The 22768-nt window shown below is 47.1% G+C and overlaps 2 protein-coding genes across 4 annotated transcripts in view; both read right to left on the bottom strand.

Annotated features, from left to right (window-relative positions):
- Nucleotides 1-8913, bottom strand: LOC105903617 (fibrous sheath-interacting protein 2). Of its 3 annotated transcripts, none has more exons than XM_031586535.2 (14): nucleotides 7647-8913; nucleotides 7199-7321; nucleotides 6684-6845; nucleotides 6237-6326; nucleotides 5947-6086; nucleotides 5543-5639; nucleotides 5139-5249; nucleotides 4902-4934; nucleotides 4031-4142; nucleotides 3858-3946; nucleotides 3699-3765; nucleotides 2219-2276; nucleotides 2045-2081; nucleotides 1-1878 (listed from the first exon to the last, which is right to left on the bottom strand). In XM_031586535.2, exons 1-14 carry the CDS (start codon nucleotides 7656-7658, stop codon nucleotides 454-456), a joined length of 2556 nt encoding a protein of 851 aa, XP_031442395.1. In that variant the 5' UTR covers nucleotides 7659-8913; the 3' UTR covers nucleotides 1-453. The 3 variants fall into 3 exon arrangements, with proteins under 3 accessions (XP_031442395.1, XP_031442394.1, XP_031442393.1); XM_031586534.2 differs by having other exon boundaries at nucleotides 3858-3943; nucleotides 4695-4934; XM_031586533.2 differs by having other exon boundaries at nucleotides 4695-4934.
- A 199-nt stretch (nucleotides 8914-9112) lies between these two features.
- LOC105903615 (AT-rich interactive domain-containing protein 1A-like) overlaps nucleotides 9113-22768 on the bottom strand; it is a 35048-nt gene continuing 21392 nt past the window's right edge. The window contains exons 7-18 of the mRNA XM_031586532.2: nucleotides 22350-22492; nucleotides 22038-22141; nucleotides 21135-21344; nucleotides 20220-20421; nucleotides 17439-17571; nucleotides 17145-17305; nucleotides 16613-16754; nucleotides 16004-16183; nucleotides 15451-15547; nucleotides 14127-14982; nucleotides 13463-13593; nucleotides 9113-13002 (exon numbers count right to left, since the gene is read on the bottom strand). Coding sequence (XP_031442392.1) covers nucleotides 10954-13002; nucleotides 13463-13593; nucleotides 14127-14982; nucleotides 15451-15547; nucleotides 16004-16183; nucleotides 16613-16754; nucleotides 17145-17305; nucleotides 17439-17571; nucleotides 20220-20421; nucleotides 21135-21344; nucleotides 22038-22141; nucleotides 22350-22492 — 4408 coding nt within the window. The 3' untranslated portion in view covers nucleotides 9113-10953. The remainder of the gene's footprint in view (nucleotides 13003-13462; nucleotides 13594-14126; nucleotides 14983-15450; nucleotides 15548-16003; nucleotides 16184-16612; nucleotides 16755-17144; nucleotides 17306-17438; nucleotides 17572-20219; nucleotides 20422-21134; nucleotides 21345-22037; nucleotides 22142-22349; nucleotides 22493-22768) is intronic.

Here is a 22768-nt window from a genome sequence, read left to right on the forward strand (position 1 = left end):
TTGCCGAAGGTCTCCATTTAATCATAAAGGCTCAATGTGTTACATGAATCCCAACCTAAATAGAGTACAGTAGAATACAAGTTATTATAGTGCAAAAGAAACACAAGATTGTACACCAACTAGTGTAATTCATATAAACTGACCTTTTAAAAACAGCTTGTTAAGGAGGAAAAGCTTCAATTACTTTAAATAAACTGAACCGAATTAGGCTTACTTTATGTTGAAGTCTGTGGAAATTGCAGACAATATGAACTTACCCAGGTTAGTCAATAAAACACATACTTGAAATGCTCTTGAAAGGTTCTTTACAAGTAGTGTTTAAAGTTAAAGACATTGTCCACGACACAGAAATCTTTTTCATTATAAATGAAAATGTAAAACTTGATCTAGGTTAGAAAAATTTCTATTTCCATTTTTATGTCAGGATTATGGTAAGACTGTTAGTGGGTGCACTTAATGGTAGTTATCTTCAAGGAGAAGTTTGGCCGTGACCTCCTTTGTGAGCTCGCTCGCCGCGAGAGATATGTCCGACACCACCGTGCCCACATACCCCGGACCACCCTGGCCCACTCCCCCTGGCTGCATGTTGGTGTCGGACTGGGTCTGCCTGTTGAGGCTCCTTGTGGTGCTCAGATTGTTCAGATGGTCCAACAGGGCCTGGATAACCTCGCAGAGGAGGTGCCTCTCTCTAACCTTCCTGCTGTCCATCTCTTCCAGGTCACAGTTCATGCTGCCTTGCCAGTCATTGCGTTTCTGGATGGTCTCAAGGAGCCATTTGGTCACTTTGATGGAGTGGGGGTTGACTTCAGAGAGCGTGTTCCAGGAAAGTTTCTCGAGGGCGCTGGGTGACAAGCTGGCCACAGGAGAGATGGGCGCACCTCCTGGGCTAGTCAGTTGTCTTCCTGCAAAGAAGGACATCAGCTTCCTCTCCAGGTACTTGTCCAGCTGCATCTTCTGGATGATGGCGAAGATCACGCTGTTGGGCGGAGGGGACACCGCTTCAACGTCGTCATGTCCATCCGCGGACACGGGCCAATCAAAGGGAAGCCAGCATGACCGCTCCTCATTCAGGACGAAGCTCACCTTGTCGAGGATCTCATCCACCTGGTCAGAGGACAGCCGGATGATCTTCTCCAGGCTGACCATGAAGCCGGACTCTTCCTCTGAGGAAGTGTTGCTTACTTCACTCTCGCTGAATTCTGGGTTGTCGCTCGTTGCATCCTTCGCCTCAAGCTGCTGCCTGGCCTTCTTTTCAATGTTATCAGATGACTGTTCAAGGATGTGACTGTCAGAGCTGGAGTCGGTATCCGTGGTGACAGCAGCATCTATGTGAATTCTCCCTGCGCCAATTTCCATCTCAGTCTTCTCCTCAGGTTTGATCTCAGCATCCAAACTGGCTGTGGCTTCCGAATCCTTAGCGACACTTGGAGTCACCACTGCGTTGCCGTCTCCCGTCTGCTGAGTGAAGTCTTCCACCGAGACGATGTCCTTAATGATGTTCTCCACTTTCAGGAGCAGACTGGCACTGGGAGCCACTACGTTTTTCCCGAGACTGTTCCTCTCATGATCTCGGCCGATCTGTGGAGCGCTGACGCTCCACATATCCGCGTGGCTCACGCCCCTGCTGTTCGGCAGTGTGTAATCAGGGTACGTGACCGTGACCTTTGGCGTTGAGCAGGATGAACTGCTGGTCACGGGAGAGATTTTGGAGCTGGACGAGGTTTCATCGAAGGAGGAGGAGAGATCCTTTGGGATGCTTGAGGCCATCACGTGTTCGTACTCAAAGGCAACAATGGCGGGGATCAGGACCTCGTTAACCTCGTCCACTAAAGTCACCACCATGCTTTGAAGCACCACCTGCAGCTCTTCTGGTGTAATCTGGAATCACAGCATCAGGTAGTGAGATCAAACTGGCTGTTTGATTTAAAAAATGACAGATGACATTCACAGACACATTTGTGAGTTTAAAACAGGTCTAAAAGGGTAATTATACCATTAATAATCAATTAGTAATAATCTACTAGTAATTGACAAATAGTCTTACCATTCCTTTGAAGTGCTCCTGTAGTAATGTTTGCTGACTGAAGAAAGAAAACAATACATAATCAATTTGAGTAAGTTGTGATTTACAATAATCATAGCAATTGATTGCCTGTTTGAAAGAGTTGAAAATACATCACATCAAGCAAATATCTGTAAATATCTGACCAAGACTCACATATCAACCTGATGTGAGGAGACTGATGGAGTTGACGTCATCTTCCCATGTAGGTCACCTGGTTTATAAAAAAAAAAAAAAAAAAAAAAAAAAAAAAACATTTATATGGAGGGTATTCTTTACTTATCTTATTTATCGTATCACTGTCCTTATCACCACAGAACACAACAGAGAAATTCTAACTGAAATGCTTTGTTTCATTGTTGAATTATTCTTGCAAAAGGCAGTGTAGCTGAAATCTAGTTGTAAAACGTAATAAAATATATGATATGTTTCTATTGTACAATCCTTTTTATGGCATGTATCAGTTCAGTCATTTTTTACTAGTTTTAATCTTAAATGCAAAAGTACTGAAAAAAATGTGATCATCACCCATACCAAATGGCACCCCCTGAGTAAAGCATTATAGAGTCATGACACCAAGGGTATAACTATTTAAAGGCGCACTGTGTAAGATGTAGGGGGGTCTATCCACAGAGATGGAATAAAGTATTCATAATTATGTTTTTACTAGTGTTGTTTAGTAGTGTTGTTAGCTTACAATGCCACCCTGTTTCTACAGGAGCCCAGAACGGACAACACTGTAAAGAGGGCCTTTCGCGTTTTTAGGTTGAAGTGGCAGCTTGAAATTGGAAGAAGAAATTAGAAGATGAAGTTGGAAGACGAAGAAGAAGAAAGAAGAGGAATCAGTGGTTGGACAAATCAAGGATCATACTTGTGTTTATTGTTTGCAAAACGAAATCGGGACAGGCAACGGCAACGGCAATAAACAAACATTGGTGTGGCCTTTTCCAGATGGATATCACTGATGAGGGCCAAATGTTTTCAGAGTGACACCGAAGTTGCCTGTTTACTGCTGCACAGGTAATTAAGCCTACCACTCGAAATGCAATTTCCTTAAAAGCTTTAGCTAGATCATGGCCATGGGCACAGTTACCAACACAAGTAACCCTTTCCCCCTTGTCAATGCTGAAAAATATGTCATAGCTACCAGGATTGTTATTTTACATTGATTTATCTTTGTTATTTAGACCTCATGATGTTACTGAAATCAGCAAAAATGTTGCCAATAAAAGTATAACATGAGCCAAAAATGCTTTGGAGCTCATGTCGGTCAACATCTACCATAGCCAATCTTACCAATTTAAAGTGCATGGAAGCTATGACCTATAGTTTTACAGACTAATTAACTACATACAATTTCTAAATATCTATCTAAAGTATCCTCATCCCTCCACATATTACTACTCAATGCAGTCGTAGACAATGACAATCTGCAACCTCTAGATGCCACTAAATCCTACACACTCCCCCTTTAAGGATATGGAAGGGTAAGGACTGTTGTCCACACATCAACCACTAGGCAAAAATGGTACTCTGAGGCACTCTTCAAGGATCTAAGGTGCATGTAAAGGAATTAGGCCTTTTAATATATATTATCTATATTACAAAATACAATGCCCACTCTTAAGGATCTTACATGCGGTAGCTGGTCTGTGTGAACTGGATACCCTGGTGACCAGTTTCTGGCATATTGCGGAGAGTTTCTGAAAAAGATATGTAATTAGCATCCATGCATATACGGTATAAGATAAATATCAGAAGTCAACAAATAGATGTAAATAAACACCATTATCACCTTTTTTGCACCTATAAAAGGACGTTGATAGACAAGAGAAGCATTTCTGCTTTGTCGGCTGGAGTAAACTCTGTCTGCTCTCATGACAACTGAAATTAAAATTGTAATTGTCTGAGGGGCCTATGAATTAAAGAAAGATGAAAGCGAGTTGACAAATGACACATGCGGTTTACCATCTGCTGCTGAGGCGAAGATGTGGTTACGGCTGCCATGAAGTTGAGACTGAAGACTGAGTGGCTTTTGCAGAGACTCTGATTTCTCAACATCGCGAGCAAGGTCCTCCATCTGTCAGAGGGAAAACCAAATGCATAACAATGTTTTTCTGTTTCACACGTAGGTTCTCAGGTCAGGGCTGTAAAGGCTAAAGTGTTTTGTGCCTAATCATCTACCCCTGGGTTCCTCAGTCCTGCTCCCAGCCCCTACCCCGCACCGCTTCTATCCATCCATCCATCCATCCATCCATCCATCCATCTCTTCCTGCTCTCCATATCTGACTGAACTCAACAGTGGCACACTTCATTAGCTCTTACACGCCTGATTTAGGTCACACAGAGCACTTCAATGACTTTAGCACTTCAATGATTTTAGATTAGGTATGACAGTAGCAGAGAGGAATCCACATTATAAGTGTAAGACTGTCCCAGGAGCAGGAGTGAGCCCCCGTTCTATTCCGCTGGGTCAAACTCACTCATAGGTTTCATCAAGTTGAATTGAACAAATAATTATAGTCTGGTGCCAATAGAAACAACCTAATGCCCTGTGAGTCCCAACTGCAAGGCAAGAAAAAATGGCCTTTTGACTACATACAAAGATAGAGTATTTCAGTCAAGGTTTCACCCTTTCACACTGGTCCGAAGCAAGGTCTCCTGAGGGAGAGGCTTTTTTGGGGGTAGCTCTCTGGGAGCTGGACCCATCCAGGGATTGGGCGAGTTCCCCCTGGCCTCCAAGGTGGTTTGCTAACACCTCACGAAGCAAATGTGCGTCATCACTTGATAGACGGCCCAGAGACTCCTTTTTGCTTTTATGGGTACTCTTTTTTTTTACCTTCATTAGATTCTTCTGAATCCACTCTTCCCTCTATAATTAAGAAAAAATGTCAGGAATATTTTTCATGTATCTTATGAGCACATTTCAAGAGAAGTGACAGGACATCTTCAATCATTTTATGTCAAATATACCATATCGTCTCCGCAGTTGCGAGAAAGGTTCAAGCTTTCACGGTCATGGGAAATTGTCATGTGGTCATGTGGTTTCTCTGTAATCCAATCAGAAGGAGCCTACCTTCTTTTCTTTCTGTTGTTTGGAGGTAATCCAGCGACTTTCGAGTCTCCTCTCCCTTTGCAGCTCCTTAGTGAGCCCTTCCATAATATGAGAGCCCTTAGCACTCCAGATCTTCAGAGTGGTCCAAGCAGGAAACAGACGTGATAATATTATTCCGGTTTTAACAGTTAATATCAGTCAGCCTCAGGATTAATAAATATTAACCTCACTTACAACGCAAAACATCAACAAAATGTGTTACGTTTACAGCAACTAGTTGACCAGATCTTCTTTTTGCACTTCGTGTTTGGAATGACTTTAGAATGTCCAAAGGCTCATGTTTTGTTGCTTACAAAAGACTAGAAACAGTACCACAGTGTAACACAAAGTGTTAGGCGGTAACTCGAGATGTGTGTGTGTCTCACCAATTCAGATCTGCCGGTAGAGCCTGGTGAGACCTCTATGGCACTACACCTCCTGGCAATGGCAGGCAGCCGCTGCAGACTCAGGCCTGACGAGGACCTGTGGTGTAGTTTTAAAAGCAACAGGATTAAAATGTCGTAGCACTGGTGTGATTCATGTGCAAAGTGTATTTTCTACTAAGCCCAGATTCATACAAAATATGACAAATGGATATTTACATTTATTGTCACTCTGAAACTGAGTGGACCCCGCTCATGCGCTCATGCGCACACACACACACACACACTTTTAAGTAAAGTGCCCTGTATGTAGGTGTACAGAGCAGTGTTATTTTGAATGTCAGTGTTTAAAAGGTATATTTATGCTGTGATCAGTTAAAACTGTGCTTTAGTATAGACTACCTGACCTGCTTTTATATGCACTGTTCGGATTCTCAAAGAGGTGCTTTCCAGACCGCAAAGCCCAATCGGTCACATCGGTAACAGTCACATCAGAGCTGATCCTTCCATGGTCTTGCAAAGTGAGGAACATTTTCAACACCTCCTTCTACACCCCAAAGGGAACAGAGATAAATCATGGTAAGGAAAGACCACACCTGAAGAAATCTACAAAAGATTAGATATTACACCCCATGCTACAATTAAAGAAGGAAACACTCCGAGAACAAACTGAAAGCATTCTGCTGTTGAGACGCACCTGTTCGGCCCTAAACCTGCGACTCCAGTCCATCTCCACGTCTGCCAGCTGCTCTCTGTACTTGTTCAAGGTCCTCAGAGAGCAGATCACCTGCAAAGAGTTAACCATGTTTATTCCACCTTTATCCGCCCCCGCAAATTATGGGAGTTGGTGACTATGGAGACAGTCAAGCCACCGCATGGATTCAGTCTTGGCTTAAATAAAATGATTCTTTATCCCCACATCAATATTGTTTCAGGCTCATATAACCGTAGTCATATAGCTGAATATCTGGGAAATATTAAATTGTACAATAATCTTTATTACAGTTGTCTATTACTTTTGTCTTGCATCTAATTTAACATTGTTAGCATTGTGCTCCCTTTAAGGCTTGCAAACCTTTCACTAGCCCTGGCCCTGCGCTACTGCCCAAACTTGAACTGTTCAGGGTTTGAGTTGAAGCCTCACTTTGTCATCCTTGGTGATGAAGCCGCCCCTGAAGAGCCTCCGGTGGATGTCCTTACGGAAGAGGTAACCCCTCAGGTTGGGATCATGGAGGCTGTTGTATTCAGAGCTCACCAGAAAACCCCTGGGGTCAGTAAGGTCAAACTCGCTCTTGGGCTGCATCAGCTGTAAGTGCATCAAGTGAGTCAAGACTCTCAACAGTTGTTCGTTGCTATCTGTAGGCATGTGGATTATAGCTAAGCATTCAAGGTAGCCTACTGGGTGCTAAAACAATTAATCGAAAGTAGGCTATGTTTTTGGTGTTGTTCTTTTCATAAGACATACTTGTTTAAGATGAAGATAAGAGATTTTTAAAACAAAGGGTTTCTCCTCTGAAAACGTCGTTTATAATAATAAGGTTTTATCGATATCCAATTTAATCCAAATTACAATATATTTCCCAGGTGTTTTCACTCAAATATAGGTCAATCTTGACCTGAGGGTGGCGCTAAGACACATTTATTTAACCATGACCTTACCCTCTCACAGAGGCGGGTGGTGTGGTAGACCGTAAGACTGTCCGGTGGCCGGCAGATCTTCCTGCGCTCGGGCACATCTAGGGGATGTATGGTGTCCCCTTGAAATCCAAATACTTTCTTAACCTTTAGAGACAACGTTGAAACGTACACGCACATACGTAAGGCAAACAAAAAACGTGATATGTATGCAGTGGAAAAAAGGACTGCATCTTATTTTAAAGCAATTTGAGCTGCATTCTTTTGCATGAAAGGTGCTATATAAATAAAGTTTTATTATTATTATTATGTTTAATAGTAGGCCTCTGCTACCTGGTACGTTAAGTAAATCTGTTAACACTTGCAGACAGAATGGTTTGGTCGAAACTGAACGCAAACGTGATAGTTCATAAAAAACACATATAAGCTTTGGCTGTATTGGTCCACCAGAGACCAAATCTTTTACACCCACCTTTTCGTCCATGTTAACTACATTTCAATCAAAATAAATTCAGATGAACGCCACGCTTTTTTCAACGGTCGACTGAAGGTCTGGGGATTCTTCTTGATGTTGACAAAGACAATGACCGGATGGAATGACTTACTTAGTCACATGTCGTCATAATGGCACCATCCTTGATCAATGGAACCGATGTTCTAGCCTTGCTCCGCACGCCTAATACCAGGTTAGAAATGCCAGTGGCCTTAACGCTGTTGACTAGTCTTATCGGCAACTTAAATTAACATAATCATTACTGGATAATACAAAATGTGCAATACATAGGCTATTTCTAAATGGTTCTATAGCCTTGACCTACACAAGGCAAGTCATTAAATAGGCACTGGCCTACCAGTTGTTCTTGATCCTGTACGTTTACCTAAAAACACCTGTCAAGTTAAAGTTCAAAGAAAAGTCTTAGTCACGCCCCTCATACGGCCATTCCCGATGGAGTGAGCATTATAGCAAACATAAACTATGTGCCAGACACAATTGCACTCTTTAGCAACAGCATACCGATATTTGATTTTATGGAGACGATTTGTCTAACCCGCCTACTGCTCACAATTTAGCTTTCTTTTCGCTTGACAAAGTGAATTTGGATCTTGCTTATACCAGGAGAGCTCTGTTCGGCGTCGTGTCAGCATCCAGGTCAGACAAAAGGGTGTCCTACCGGAATTTAAAAGCCCGGTAACAGCTGTGCTCATGTTAATCCCTCCCAACAAGTTTTAGAGTTCGTAGGGTTATTTCCCCCAGAGAGCTGCAAAAACAGGGATTTGGCCCCGTTTCGGTTTTATATCCAATGTCAAATAAAAACCTGATCCGAAAGATCAGCATTAACACGCAAAGGAAGATCTTTTCAAATGAGGTGACTCACATCATGCCAGGAACACAGAAATATATGCAGTATTCTCTGAGGAACAGAATCAGCCTTAAATTGTGGTTTAGGATTAACGGGTCACCCATTACAATCTATTTTGACAAATTATAATGGTCTGCACCGGGAAACACAGTGTTTGATGTTTTTATTTTTATTTAAAGAATTAATCTGATGCGTAGGCTATTTCAATTTTGTGTGCATCATTGTCTACCAAAGATCTGAATTCCTCACTCTCGTGATATGTGGCTGCCAACACTTACACCATCCATGAACAAATCTGTGTAATCTTCTCTTGAAAACACCTTTGAAATTGAGCGTTTCTGTTCCATTGCATATCTAAGCAGCCATTTCATGCACTTTGCATTTTGATGTAGTCACATCAAACACATGAAGGCCTGTATGGAACATTACACCACACGAACAATGTGTGCTGCCAGTACACCAAGCACTCAATCTCTCACACACATCGGTCAATGGAAAAAAAACATCACGCTTCAGTGCTAAATTCCCCAAAATCAAAAGTGAAACGTCGTCATTTAATAAATAAATTCATCACAAAACGTCTTACCAAGATTTAATGTACATTTATTCTTAACACGTGGAACATATAGTATAAAGATTTCATACTGAATAAATGATATTCATTAAGCCCAAAAAAAGAAAACAAAAAAGGAATTTACATCAAGTTTTTAGCTACATCGTCTGAAATACAAATATGCGGAATCCATGTCACAGGAGGAAAAAAAAACAAAACAAAACAAAAAAAAACCCTTAATAAAACTAAAATAATTCAATCAGACCCTCTCCATCCAATGAAGAGGTCTGATGCCTGCAGTGGTGAATTAGCTGATATCCCTCTCCACATGCCTTTGCCCTGGTGAACCGTGGAAACTTGACAACTTGACCTGTTTTTTTTTTTGGGGGGGGGGGGGGGTGGTGGTGGGTAAGAGGTTTTGGGGGTTGCAAGGAACAGCAGCTGTGCAATCCCCACCGCTCACCACAACCACCACTATCACCAACCACCATAGGCCTGACTGAGGAAAAGTTAGAAATATCACATGGCGATACGCAATGATGTCATGGGGGAGGGAAGTGGGACTCATTTTGAGTTTAGCCTTTTTATTCATTCAGAGAAAAAAAAAAAACAACAATAAAAGAATGAATGAACAAAACAAAAAAAACTAAAAAAAATGAATCAAGAACATGATGAAGGGATGAGTAAGAAGAAGAGCGTGCCAGAGATGTGAGGAAGAAGAGCAAAAAGGATGTCAAATATACAACATCGTTTTATATACATTGCAGCCTGGACTGCATCTAGCGCCAAAGACCAGTCCTAAGAGGTGATTTCATTGAGGGTCAAGTCATACAATCGAGGGATAGAGAGAAGAGGTACGGGTGTTGTAGGTTCACGACACTTTGGGGGAAAAGCCTTGTTTTTTTTCAATCTCTCTCTCTCGACATCAACTAAAATCAGTTTTTAAAAACTACAGGATTCTTTTTTTTTTTTTGCTGCCAAGCCAGCGTATCTCAGTGTGAAACAGTATTATTACAGTATGTTTACAGTTTTTTTCGTTTCTTTCTTTTTAAGGTGTACAGTACGAAAAAAAAAAAGAAAGAAAAAAAAAACGTCCTACAATCTACTGCACGAGCCTCCTATGTCCACATCTGTTCACAGCCGATGGCCTGGTTCCTCACTGGCCGAACGCAGATCATTCTTACAGCAACGTTTAGCTCGCATGGGGGGTTCTGCGAGTCTGTCCAGGCTCCGCACCAGAACCGGAAAAGAAAAAACCCCTGCACCCCAAAACCCCCTCCGTCCTGTTGCCCTGCCCCGTTGTCGCCCCACCTTCGAGGAGAACCCCCAAACTCACTGTAAACAAGACGGCAACTTTGGTTACAGTTTTGTGTTTGTTTTAGGTTCTTTTTTTTTAATTTTGTTGATTTTTGTTAAATCTAGTTTTTTTTTCTTTATATATATATATATATATAAAAAAAGTCAGTTTTTCTCAAAGGGGCAGCACACTCATCCAAGCTGGGGTGGGTCTCGTTTCGACTTTACAGGGGTGGAAAAGCAAGTTCGGAAATCCACAACTACTTCATGAAATCGCTCCTTTAGAGAGAGGCAGAAGAGGGGCGAGGCAGATGGGGGGGATGGTTCTTGGATAGGTCAGTGGAATCCGAGGTGATTTTGCATAAATAAAAAACGGGAAAGAAAAAAAAAAAAAAAACCTGAAAAAACACCACAGTCAGTTTCTGCTGTTTTCTCCATTCATACACTCTCTCGTGCAGACACAGTTGCGGGGAGGAAAAACAAAGAGAAACCTAAGGAGGAGGAGGAGGGGGAGCTTTCAGGGAGCGGGGGCAGGAGGATGAGGCAGAAAAAGACGTCAGCCCCGGCTGTCACGACTTGCCGACGAGGAACAGTACGTCGCAGATGACGTGCGACACCAGTGAGTTCATGAGCGGCGACACGGAGATGTCCAGCAGCCGCGACTCGTACAGTGTGAACTCCGAGTGGTTCTCCTCGACCCGGGCGAGCGCGTGCAGGGCGCGGGCCGCCCTCCGCATCATGTCTACGCTGGTGGGCTCGAAGTGGGCCTGCATGTGCTGCACCAGGGCCCCCTGGCTCTGCTGGAACTGCGTGGCGGCCAGGCTGTCCTCCAGGAAGCCCAGCAGGTTGCCCACGCTGGCCTTCTGCACGGCGATGGCGCGGGCCGCCATGCTGTCGCCCTGCGCCAGGTTGGCCAGCAGCACCACCGCCATCTCGCGGCACACAGGCACCTTGCGCTCGCCCACCAGGCGCACCAGCGTGCCGAAGAGCTTCTCTAGCCGGCCGAAGGGCGGCGTGGCCAGGATCAGGTCCACATTGTTGTCCTGGATGCTCAGCTTGCTGAGGGCCTCCAGGACCAGCCTTTGTGGCGACAGCTCCCCGCTCAAGCCCAGCGAGGGGAAGGGGTCCATGGCCTCGGCCGACGGGCACACGGCCCAGTGGAGAAGCCCGTCGAGAAGCGGCAGGCAGATGCTCTCGGAGTAGATGGACAGGTCCAGTTGGCCCGAGATGTTGGCGAGCGTCACCAGGCAGTTCTCGCGCAGCACCTCCAGGCAGTCCCACCACCACTCGTCTCGTTCGCAGCTCACCCCCTCGTCCTCCTCCTCCTCCTTTTCGTAGGTGACGGGCGCCTGCTTGCGCTCGGGATGCCAGTGGTGCAGCAGTACCAGGCGGCTCAGCAGCAGCAGCAGGCCCGGGTGCTTGGACATCTCGTGGTCGTTGCCCGGCACGAACGACAGGCTGCGGACGATGTTCGACACGCAGATGCAGCGGCGAGCCAGCGAGTCCTGCCAGTCGGAGAGAGTGCCCAGCGGCGTCTCGTCCTTGCTGTGCGGCTCGTCCTCCAGGACGGGCATGCAGCTGCCTGGCCTCAGCCGGCCGAAGTTGATTGAGAACATTCTGGAATCGTCTTTCATGTCGACAGAGCCGTTGCTGCTTCCGGTGACCGCGCCCGCGGTCGTGCCGTCTCCAGAGTTGTGCCGTGAGGAGAGGATGTCATCCATGGTGACGGCGGTGCTTGAGGCTGCGCTGGGTGCAGTTACAGAGGCAGCCGGACTCCTTTCCGTCTTGGCTGAGACCATCTCTTCTGATGAACTCCTCTGTTGTTCTTGCTGCTCTGCTTTCTCCTCAGCCAGCTGCTTCTTCCTAGAGGCTTCCTCATTCGACTGGTCTGCCATTGTTGTTATTGCGGTTGATGGCGCAGCTGTCGTCATGGTTGCTGTTGTGGCAGCTGCATCCTCTGTTATTCTCTGCCGCTTCTGGCTGGCGCTGATGTGCAGCCGTTTATGCGACACCAGCGGGTCGGACCTGATCTCAAAGTGCGTCTGGATATGGTCAGTGGTGTCTCCGCCCCCGGCGCTCCAGTGCAGGAGGCCGCTGTCGAACGTCTCCCGCCGGCCGAGCTTAGAGGAGCAACCCCCAGGGAAAGGGTTCTTCTTCCGCATCACCTTGATGGGGCGCTTGTCAAACTTGCTGGCCTGCTTTGGCCTATCCTGAGGAGCAGTGTTGTCCTGGGCTGAGGGACTAGATGCACGAGGCTCTTTGGAGGACGACGACGACGACTCGTCTTCCTCTTTTCTTTCGTGCCCGTTGTCCATTTCTGATTTTTCCGACCCTTTCTTTACTGGCGCAGACTCGTCCTTCTCCTGTTTCACCTCGACTTCCAAAGTGACGTCCGTGCTTTTCACCTCTCGCACTTCATCCTCTTCGTCATCTTCATCCTCGTCCACGTCATCCATGTCCAGTGGGAATTCGTCGTCTGAGGACTCAGGGTCCACGGCGTTGGGGTCGATGAGGGTGCGCTGGCGAGGGTCTCCCAGCTCGTACTCCTTCAGGATGCCGAAGATCTCGATGAGGCAGTGCCGGAAGTACTCCACCACCAGCTCCAGGAAACCAGGAAGCTGCAGCACAAGAAAAGGGACCATCGTCACACAAACTTTCACTTTTATTTGTCTTAACCATTTTCTTTTTACTTGTGTTTTTGCTTACGCTCATCTCTCTCTCTTTACTTATTTCACTTATTGCTTTTAATGTACTATATATTTAAACATTTAAACTACGGCACTCTTTTCATTTCTTCAATGTTTTATCAATTGATGCGTGTTACATCACTACAATACATATCGCTTGTAGCACTGTGATCTTTAAATACAGTGTCACGTCAATTATGTCCAAAAGCACTTTGATATTCAGCAAAAATATATTATAGAACGCTATATCCTATTTAATGCAACCACAAAGCCTCAATGTGCTGCTTCTCTTTGGTACTATGTAGTGCTATCGAATACTAAGTGTAGCCCTCCATGCTTGTTTGCATATAGATGACATGTTGACGGTGCTGATGTGGATGGATGTACACACCTGGCAGAGGTTGAAGGTAGAGATGCTGTTGTCATCATACAGTAGAATGTTGATCGTGTCCAGGGCCCACGTGCTCTCGGCTAACAAACCTGACTTCAGTGACATCATCACTCTCCATGCCTCTGGTGTTCCTGTCATGACAACAGCAAAGGCAACACACATGAGCAACACACACACACACACACACACACACAACCAACGAGATGACCAAACCTCTCAGGTCCTCCAGCTCTGAACAGGCTCCATACACAGGTCAACCATGAAAGAGTTACCGACTGCCTCAGGCATCATTTCTGTGCACAACCTTGGGCTGGACCATTCAAATCGAGATGAAACAATTATTTTGCCGCATTACATTCCTCAACGGTGCTCTCGTTTTCTTTTTCCTAGAGGAATCACTGAACGAGTAATCATGGTAAATAATCGCAATCTCAATATTGACCAAAATAATCATGATATGAAATTTGCCATGATCAAGCAGCCCTAGAACAACTAATCACAATCTTGTCCAGCCGAAAATGATGCCAAGTCAGAGATGATGCCAACATGGAGAGTTAAGCAAGATCTTGATCTCGCTTGGTCTTAAAACATTGCGCAGTTATACCGCGCGTTTTAATCCAAAACACCTAGGCGTTAACAAACAATTCAACCAAAGCTCCTGTACCGATGTCTTTCGTGGTGAGCCTCCGGCGTGGCTTGAGGACTGGTTGAGAGGCCTCTATCGATCCCGGTGGGAATGCCACGTCTCTCCTGATAAGTGGGGGCTGCGCAGGCGGGTGCGAGATGTGCGAGGCCGGCACAGGGGGTCCCGCCTTCTGGATCTTCATGCCAGGGGAGCCCGAGTGCATGTAGGGTGGCTTGCTGGGCGACGTCCGGCTTTCCATGGCCCGGGGCATGGGTCCCGGGCTAGACACCTGCGGAATGTGGTTCTGGTTCTGATAGTTGGGCTGCAGGGCCCGCGAGACAGGCGGGCCGGAACCGCCAGGTCCATAAGGGGGCTGCCGCTGATTCATGTGGGGCGGCCACGGGCCCTCGTGGTTCATGCGCTGGTCCGAGGGCATCATGTCCTCCGAGCGGTTCATCCCGTGGTACCCCGGGCCCTGCCCTGGCATCCCAGGTGGGCCTTGCCGGTTGGGGTAGTTGGCATAACTCAAATCATTACGCCCTTGCCACAACGGACCCTGCGGTCCGTCGGTCACAGACGGCATCATCTGAGGGGGCATCGAGGGCTGGGCGTTTGGGCCGCCACCTCCACCACCACCACTGGTTGGCGGGCCCCGTTCCCGTCCGAAGGGGAAGGGGAACTGGCCTTGTTGGCCGGGGGGGCGGCGCTCGGACCCGGGGAACTGGTTGTACTGGTTGTACATCTCCTGCTGGGACTGGGGGGCGTTGGGGGGCCCCTGTGGGGGTCCCTGGGAGGGCTGTGGCTGCTGGCCCCCGCTGAAGGGCACGTTGTACATCTCACCCTCGTGCCGCTTGGCGGGGGGACCGTAGCCTCCGTCTGCCGTCCGCTTGTAGTTCTGCATGCAAAACAAATCTAGTCAGTCAATACACAGCACAGCGTATACAGTCATTTGGTAGAAGTGTTTATTCAAAGACTTACAAGTAAGGTAAAATGAAAGCAAACAGCAAACAAGGAAAAAAAAAAAAAAAGAAAAACACTAATGGCAATAAAATGCCTTAAAAATGACATAAAATGAAAAGACAAACTTGATGACACTCAGTCATGTATAAGGCGGTGTATTGAAAATCATTATCGTCCAACGAATAAACAGACAGGTCGTTTAGTAGGATATAGTCTATGATGTTGTGTTCAGATGGAGCACACCCCATCTTAAATAACCATACTGTAATCAACACAAGTACGTGACTGCTTTTCTGAACGTCTTCATAAAACATTTAAAAGGACCCCAAGGGAATGACACCAATTGCAATCACCGTTACAGGGACAATCAGAGAGAGTTGGACAAACATGAAGTGTCACTCACCGGTTGTTGCTGTGGATACATTCCTGGCTGCTGATTGGGGTAGGGGCCACCAGGGGGCGGGCCTTGGCCAGGGTACTGATTACCATAGGAATCATGCCTGGAGAATGAGAGAAAGAATGAGAGTTAGGAGCGTGAAGGTTCCGGATAAACATCCTTTAAGCAGAAATAACACCCAAGGAGCAAAGCCATGTACACAACCGTGGCTATGACACAGAGTCTCTGGGCCTCTCTAACACCAGCTCCTTGCTCAAGAAAATACATTCATACGCAAACTCCCAAGCTTCTAAAAACAGCCTTTACTGATGATCCTAGTGTTTGAGCTCATAGTTTTAATTATCCAACATACAATGTTATATGCGGTTATGTTATCTGTGGAAGTTCACAGTGTTTCATATATTTTCATTTAAATCGAACAATACTTTAACCTTTTTAGAGAACTATAATTTAATTTCAACTGAGAGCTGAACATATCTGAACAAGGCTGGTGTCATCAGGTCTCCTGTATGAAGATCAGTAGTGTGTGTGTGTGTGTGTGTGTGTGTGTGTGTCTCACCTCTGCTGGTGTGGGGGTCTGTTGGGCGAGTACATCCCCGCTTCGGCATTGGAAGGCATCATATTGGGCTGAGGACCACCAGGACCCATGGCACCATCCGGACCCATACCCGCCTCTGGTCTGTGCCGGATGGAGTGGGGTAGGGACGGGGATGAGGAGAGAGGGAGAGTGTGTTTAATTCTATATACACACAAACAAACACACACACACACACACACACACAAAGACACAGAGTATTTACAAACAGAACGAAGGGTGTTCCAATTAACATGTCTGTCCCTTAATTGAATACGTTTTCACTTTTTTTTTTTTTTTTTAATGACTTCCACGTTTATGATACTAATGACAGAAGACGCATACAGCAACGTGACACATTTAGTCGTTAAAATGACACGTTTTGTCAGGGTGTAATGAGAATCCTAACACACACAAACACACATGAACAATGCAAAGAGAGAGATGTGTCTTCTATTTGACACGTACATTTAGCTCCAGCAGTCTAATACTGCTATGATATAATGCAAACAGAGCACATTGAACTGAGCATGAGGAGAAGACCAAAAGAGACAGCCAGCCTGACAGACTGGGTTAAAGGAGGGCAGCTTGTACCTTTGTTCGTACCCAGGGCCGTAGGGGTACTGCTGCCTCTGGGCCATGGGCATGTTGCCCATGGGTCCTGGGGGGCCGCGGTTGTACTGCTCCCCCATGGGGGGGTTGGGGCCCTGTCCTGGGCCCATGAACTGCTCACCAGCTGCAGGGAGACGTGATGGGAGCATAATGAGACACGATGGAGAATGAAACACATGTGAGCCGCTCAGGTCAGGTCCCTCCATTACGGTGTATAGGGGGACCATGCTCCAAAAACAATCCACACAACCATGTAGCTCACACCCCACTTCCTGAGATTTGCTAAGAGAAGATCTGAAACACTATTGCTTCGTTTAACGCCGTTTAGTGTCCTGTGCATCCAGTCTTTGCGCCACTGTCCCCCACCTACTTAAAAACACTCTACCCCACCCACTTCCCAACAATCTGCCCCTCTCTCTCCCACACACACACACACACACACACACACACACACACACACACACACACACACACACACACACACACACACACACACACACACACACACCCTCACCTTTCCTCATGCCACCAAAAGGGTCCTTGTTGGGCTCATAGGGGCCCATACCAGGCCCTCCCATACCAGGCTGATAGCCAGAGTTGGGCGTCATGGAGTTCCGTCGGGGGAAGGCCGGGTCTCCCCCGTCAGCAAAGGGGTCCTGCAGGTTCACACTACTCCTGGGGGGGGGATGCAATGCAAGGTTATCACCACATAGCAAAAACAAAGAAATGTCAAAGTCCTGTGCTCAGAAATAGGAAGCAGACTGACTCCAGCAGCGGTGGAGGGGTCAGAGTTAGGGTTGAGACATACCTGACCCCTGGCATAGGGGGCATCTGAGGGTGGGGGGTGGAGGCAGGGGTGGGGGGCTTCAGGTCTCCGCCCTCGGCCATGGAGCTGCTCGTGGACTGGGGTGTGTGGGGGCCCTGGAGCGACCCTGATCCCGCTGCAGATGTGAACACACACATGGATGGAACACGTCAGACCCAGAGTGTGTGTCGTACACACAAACACACATTAGATGTGAACACACACATGGATGGAACACGTCAGACCCAGAGTGTGTGTCGTACACACAAACACACATTAGATGTGAACACACACATGGATGGAACACGTCAGACCCAGAGTGTGTGTCGTACACACAAACACACATTAGATGTGAACACACACATGGATGAGAACGTCAGACCCAGAGTGTGTGTCGTACACACAAACACACATTAGATGTGAACACACACATGGATGAGAACGTCAGACCCAGAGTGTGTGTCGTACACACAAACACACATTAGATGTGAACACACACATGGATGAGAACATCAGACCCAGAGTGTGTGTCGTACACACAAACACACATTAGATGTGAACACACACATGGATGAGAACATCAGACCCAGAGTGTGTGTCGTACACACAAACACACATTAGATGTGAACACACACATGGATGAGAACGTCAGACCCAGAGTGTGTGTCGTACACACAAACACACATTAGATGTGAACACACACATGGATGAGAACATCAGACCCAGAGTGTGTGTCGTACACACAAACACACATTAGACAGAGAGCACCCAGTGTAACACACATGTAAGGCACACACACACACAAACACTTGACACTGAGATCCCAGTGTTAACACCCACACACACACACACATTTGACAGAACACAATCACACATTCCTGTCCACACACTCCTCTGTAAGACCGTGACTCCGCTCAGTCTCCTAATGTCCCTCAAGAGTCTCAGTCCACAAGGAGGAAACTGCCCGAGTTCAGACTCTTCAGATCATCCTTGCATGCCAACACACACACACACACACACACACACAACCCAGTCAGCTTCAGTCAAAATGATCCAGCCTCAGACCCTGGCAGAGTGTGTGTGAAAGCACGTGTGTGTGTGTGTGAAAGCACGTGTGTGTGGGTGTGTGTTTGTGGGGCAGGGAGTGTGTTTGTGGCCTGCTGGCTGGCTTTTGGCTCACACGCTGGCCGTCGTCTGGTGTAATGCGAGCAGAGGGAGAGAGAGAAAGGGAGAAAGAGGGGGAGAGAGAGGGAGAAAGAGAGAGAGAGGGAGAGAGCGGCGGCTTCTTCTAGCCATTAGCATGGCTGTCTGATGAGTCATGCCTTCCCTTTCATTAGGCCGTACACAAGCAGGGTCACACACAGGGCACGCACACACACACACACACACACACACATACTTACTCAGGCAGCGTGTCTGCCTTTTTTTTCCCCCCTTTATTTTTTTTTTCTCCAACACACACACTCACACTCCTCCCCTCATTCCTACTTTCCTCTCTCTCTCTCTCTCTCTCCCTCCCTCTCTCCCTCCTCTGGGCAGGGATTTCCCGTGACAGCACATGAACAGAAGAGGAGGGGGAGGAAGAGGGGGAGAGGAGAGAAAAAAGAAAAAAAAAACGAGGAGGAGGAGGGGAGGGGGAAAAAAGTGTGACTTTACACACAAACCGCCAAGCCCCCGACTCCCCATTCATCAATTTCTGTCTGAGCTTTAATCTCCCTGGTGGGGGGTGGGGGGGGATTCTCTGTGAAGCTCAGGGCCATGCAGCGAGCAGTGAGGAAGGAGGGGGATATGGAGAGTGAAAGAGGGAATGAGTGAGTGAGTGAGAGAGAGAGAGAGAGAGCGGGAAAGCGGGAGAGAGAGCGAGAGAGAGCGAGAGAGAGCGGGAGAGAGAGAGAGCATGTGAGAGAGAGAACGAGCAAGAGAGAGAGAGAGAGAGAGAGAGAGAGAGCATGCATAAGCAACAGCAGCAGCTCTACATCCTTGACCCAGTGCCAGGAGACGAGTTCCCCATCCCCAGCACAAAGGAATCCCCTCTGCTGACGCCACACTGGGTTGCCAACACACACACACACACACACACACACACACACACACACACACACACACACACACACACACACACACTTCCTCCAGCACTGGCTCCCTCTCCCTCCCTCCCTCCCTCCCTCCCCCACCCAAATATGTGGGCCTTGGCCAGGCATCCCCATGCTGGCACAGGGCTGAGAGAGGCTGGAGCCTCCTGTGCACATGGCCAGAGTTTGGCTCTCACTCCCTGGGAACCGGTGCCACAGGGGCTGCCTCTCCAAAACAAACTCAAGGGAGGAGAGCCGCTACAGGCCACACACACACACACACACACACACACACACACACACACACGCCTGAAAAAGTAGTGTACATTCCAACACACAAGCCTGAAGAAGTAGGGTACATTCCAAAAACAAACACTCTGTGTTAAGGAAAACGTCACATTTCAAATGCATTACTGCTTGCCGTGTATTTCCTGTAAAGCACTTTGAACTGCATATTTGCCATCAAAGGGGCTGCACCCTTTATCATCATTATAGGCGCTGATGCACCACACACACACACACACACACACACACACACACACACACACACAGGTTACATCCACAAAGGTAAAGTTTTACCCTACAATAGCACTGTGCTTGAGTCTCTCAAGCTCTAATAAAAAAAAAGACTTGATTTAGCCTTCGATCCATCCATTAAGGGATCCGTGGGAGGTTAGCTCAGATTGGGCTGGATACGGAGTGTGACACTGACCTGGGGACGGTGGCTGGGCCTTGGGCTGGTTCTTCTTGTTGTCAGTGAATAGATCAGGTGGCGGGTCTTCGCCGCGCTCGATCTTGCACTCGAAGGCGTACAGGCACTGGATGTACTGTTTCTTCAGGGAGCTGGCGGCACTGCTGGAGGTGCCCACGTTCAGGGCAGTGGCCAGCTCTCGCCACTTCTTATTTTTGTTAACCTGGGGGGTGGGGGGAAGTGAGGAAATCAGCTCCATTATACAGATCTGCATTCTTTTCAATTGGCCACCCCAGCGTTTGGAGGATGGATATTTCTTTACAATGGTCGTTGAAAAAAAAAAAAAAAAAATGACTGACCGCTGCCATTGTCAACGGGTTTTGTGCTTTTAATTCACACCTTTCATTTCATTTCAAGTGGTTCGTTCCCTTTTCATAACGGAAATTCATTGTAACTTGAATTCAGCCAGTAATATGTTGCTAAGCAACACCTGAAACTTTAAAGTTCTATTTGGTAAAAAAAAAGAAAACATGTAACGCCAACAAAATGACTTAAGAGATTTTGGAGGAGTGGGGCTTTATCGTTTTGGCAACTGTATAATAAGTGGATCACTCTCACTTTGTGGTCCTGTTGCTACAGGTGGAACAAGGTACAATTCATGGGTTTTCAGGGTCAGGAACAAGGCCTCAGAATGGCCAGGACTCATCCAGACACAGGCCCTAGCCAGTGTGACCGCCTGTTGCACTTATGTTGGTGTCAGTGTGTTGTCAAACACAACTGTGTTTACATCAAACACAACAAAACACACTTATCATAACCAGAGGACAACACTCTTACACTCCACCTCTTACACTTATTTACCACATGGGCACAACACACACACACACACACACACACACACACACACACACACACACAGCACTCCTGACCCCCTACCTGTGTGAGTCCGCCGATCTCCTTGACGGAGACGTAGAGGCGGAAGAGGTCGAGGGGCTTGCGTCCGACGGCGGGCAGGTTGGTCATGCCCAGAGCTTTCTCCTCGGAGAAGGCTAGGTAGCGGTCCACCCACATCTTCCTCTCCGGCTCCGGGCCCAGCTCATACAGCCGCGTGATCTTCTCATTGGTGGTGGTGGACGAGCTGGACTTCTGCAACACAAACAGAGGGAGATGATGAGAGGGAGATAGACAGAGAGAGAGAAAGAAATAGAGAGAGATAGAGAGAGAAATAGAGAGAGATATAGAGAGGAGGAAGGAAAGATAGTAAATAAGAGTATTGACAGCCTGTAGAAAATGACGCAACCATTTTTACAAAAGTTCTTCCGCTCCAGAGTAACGGGCCAAAGGGAACATAAACTGGCTGCGCTGCACTAACAGCTGTCCCTCTCCTCACGTCGAGCCCAACGGACTCTGCATCCTTCCAAGAAGACGGCCTCCTCTTCCTCCCCTCGCTGCTTATAAATCACACACTCAAACGGCAGAAAGGGAGTCTGCACAGGGAGATGGCTTGACATCGTTCCAAAGCCACACACTTCTATAAATGTCTGGATTTTACGAGGCGGTCTGTTTTACTGTGACCTAGAAAACTACAGGGAGGCCGAGACGATGAGGGGAAGGTATGGGGTTTGAACGGAGGAGTCCTATTCTAACTCCTACTGTTACCAATGCCCATAGAATCAGCCTTTTCCCTTTCAGCTCACCCTGTGCTGGTCAGGTGAGGTATCGACTGAGGTCAGGCAGGTTGGGGCTCCCTACTGGAGCACAGAAAGTCCTACCGCTGTCATCGCTAATTTACTCCACGGCTAATATACTCCACGCCTAATATACGCTAGTGAACGCTACCTTTTTGGTAGGCTCAGTCTTCGGGGGGCCGTCCACTTTGTTGTTCATCTTCTGGGCCTGGTTCATCTTCACCTCCATACCAAACTCTGGGCTGGGAGCCATGCCTGAAGGGGCAGACAGAGACAGGTAGTCAGCGGCATATCGGCCAATTGGATACAAAAAATAAATTGGAATTCACACGAGAAAGATGCAGAATGTAAGGAGCACAGACATATGAAACAAAAGCCAAAGGGACGAATAGGAATATATGAGACGGGTAAGAAACAACCTGAAACAGGGAGAAACAAGTGGAGACGGGAGTGCGGGGCTCACCTTGGTTGTTATTGGCCATGTTGCCCCCCATGGGGTAGGGCCCTCCCTGGTTCATCATCCCCTGCATGCTGTTAAGAGGGGCAGAGTATGGGGAGCCAGGTCCCATCATGCCTGGCGGCATGCCTTGCGGGTAGCCCGGTGGCCTGGAAGAAGAAGAAAAGAACCCCACCTTTAATGTCTATGGACGCCAGTTGACCTGAGCTGAATGCTGCAAAAAACAGACTGAACAAAAGCTGCCACTGCGTTTTTTTATAATGGCAAGTCCTCGTAACACGTACAGTATGGTGATGAGAGAGAATGGTCTGAAGTGTTTACTGCAACAGCATATTCGGTTCGACTGCAGTACAGTAACTGTGGTATCCAACGTTAATTAGACTGAAACGTTATCCTTTACATTCCTTTTTTATTTTTAGTTCAAA

The sequence above is a fragment of the Clupea harengus genome, chromosome 19 (genome assembly GCF_900700415.2).
Source record: "Clupea harengus chromosome 19, Ch_v2.0.2, whole genome shotgun sequence".
Lineage (NCBI taxonomy): Eukaryota > Metazoa > Chordata > Actinopteri > Clupeiformes > Clupeidae > Clupea > Clupea harengus.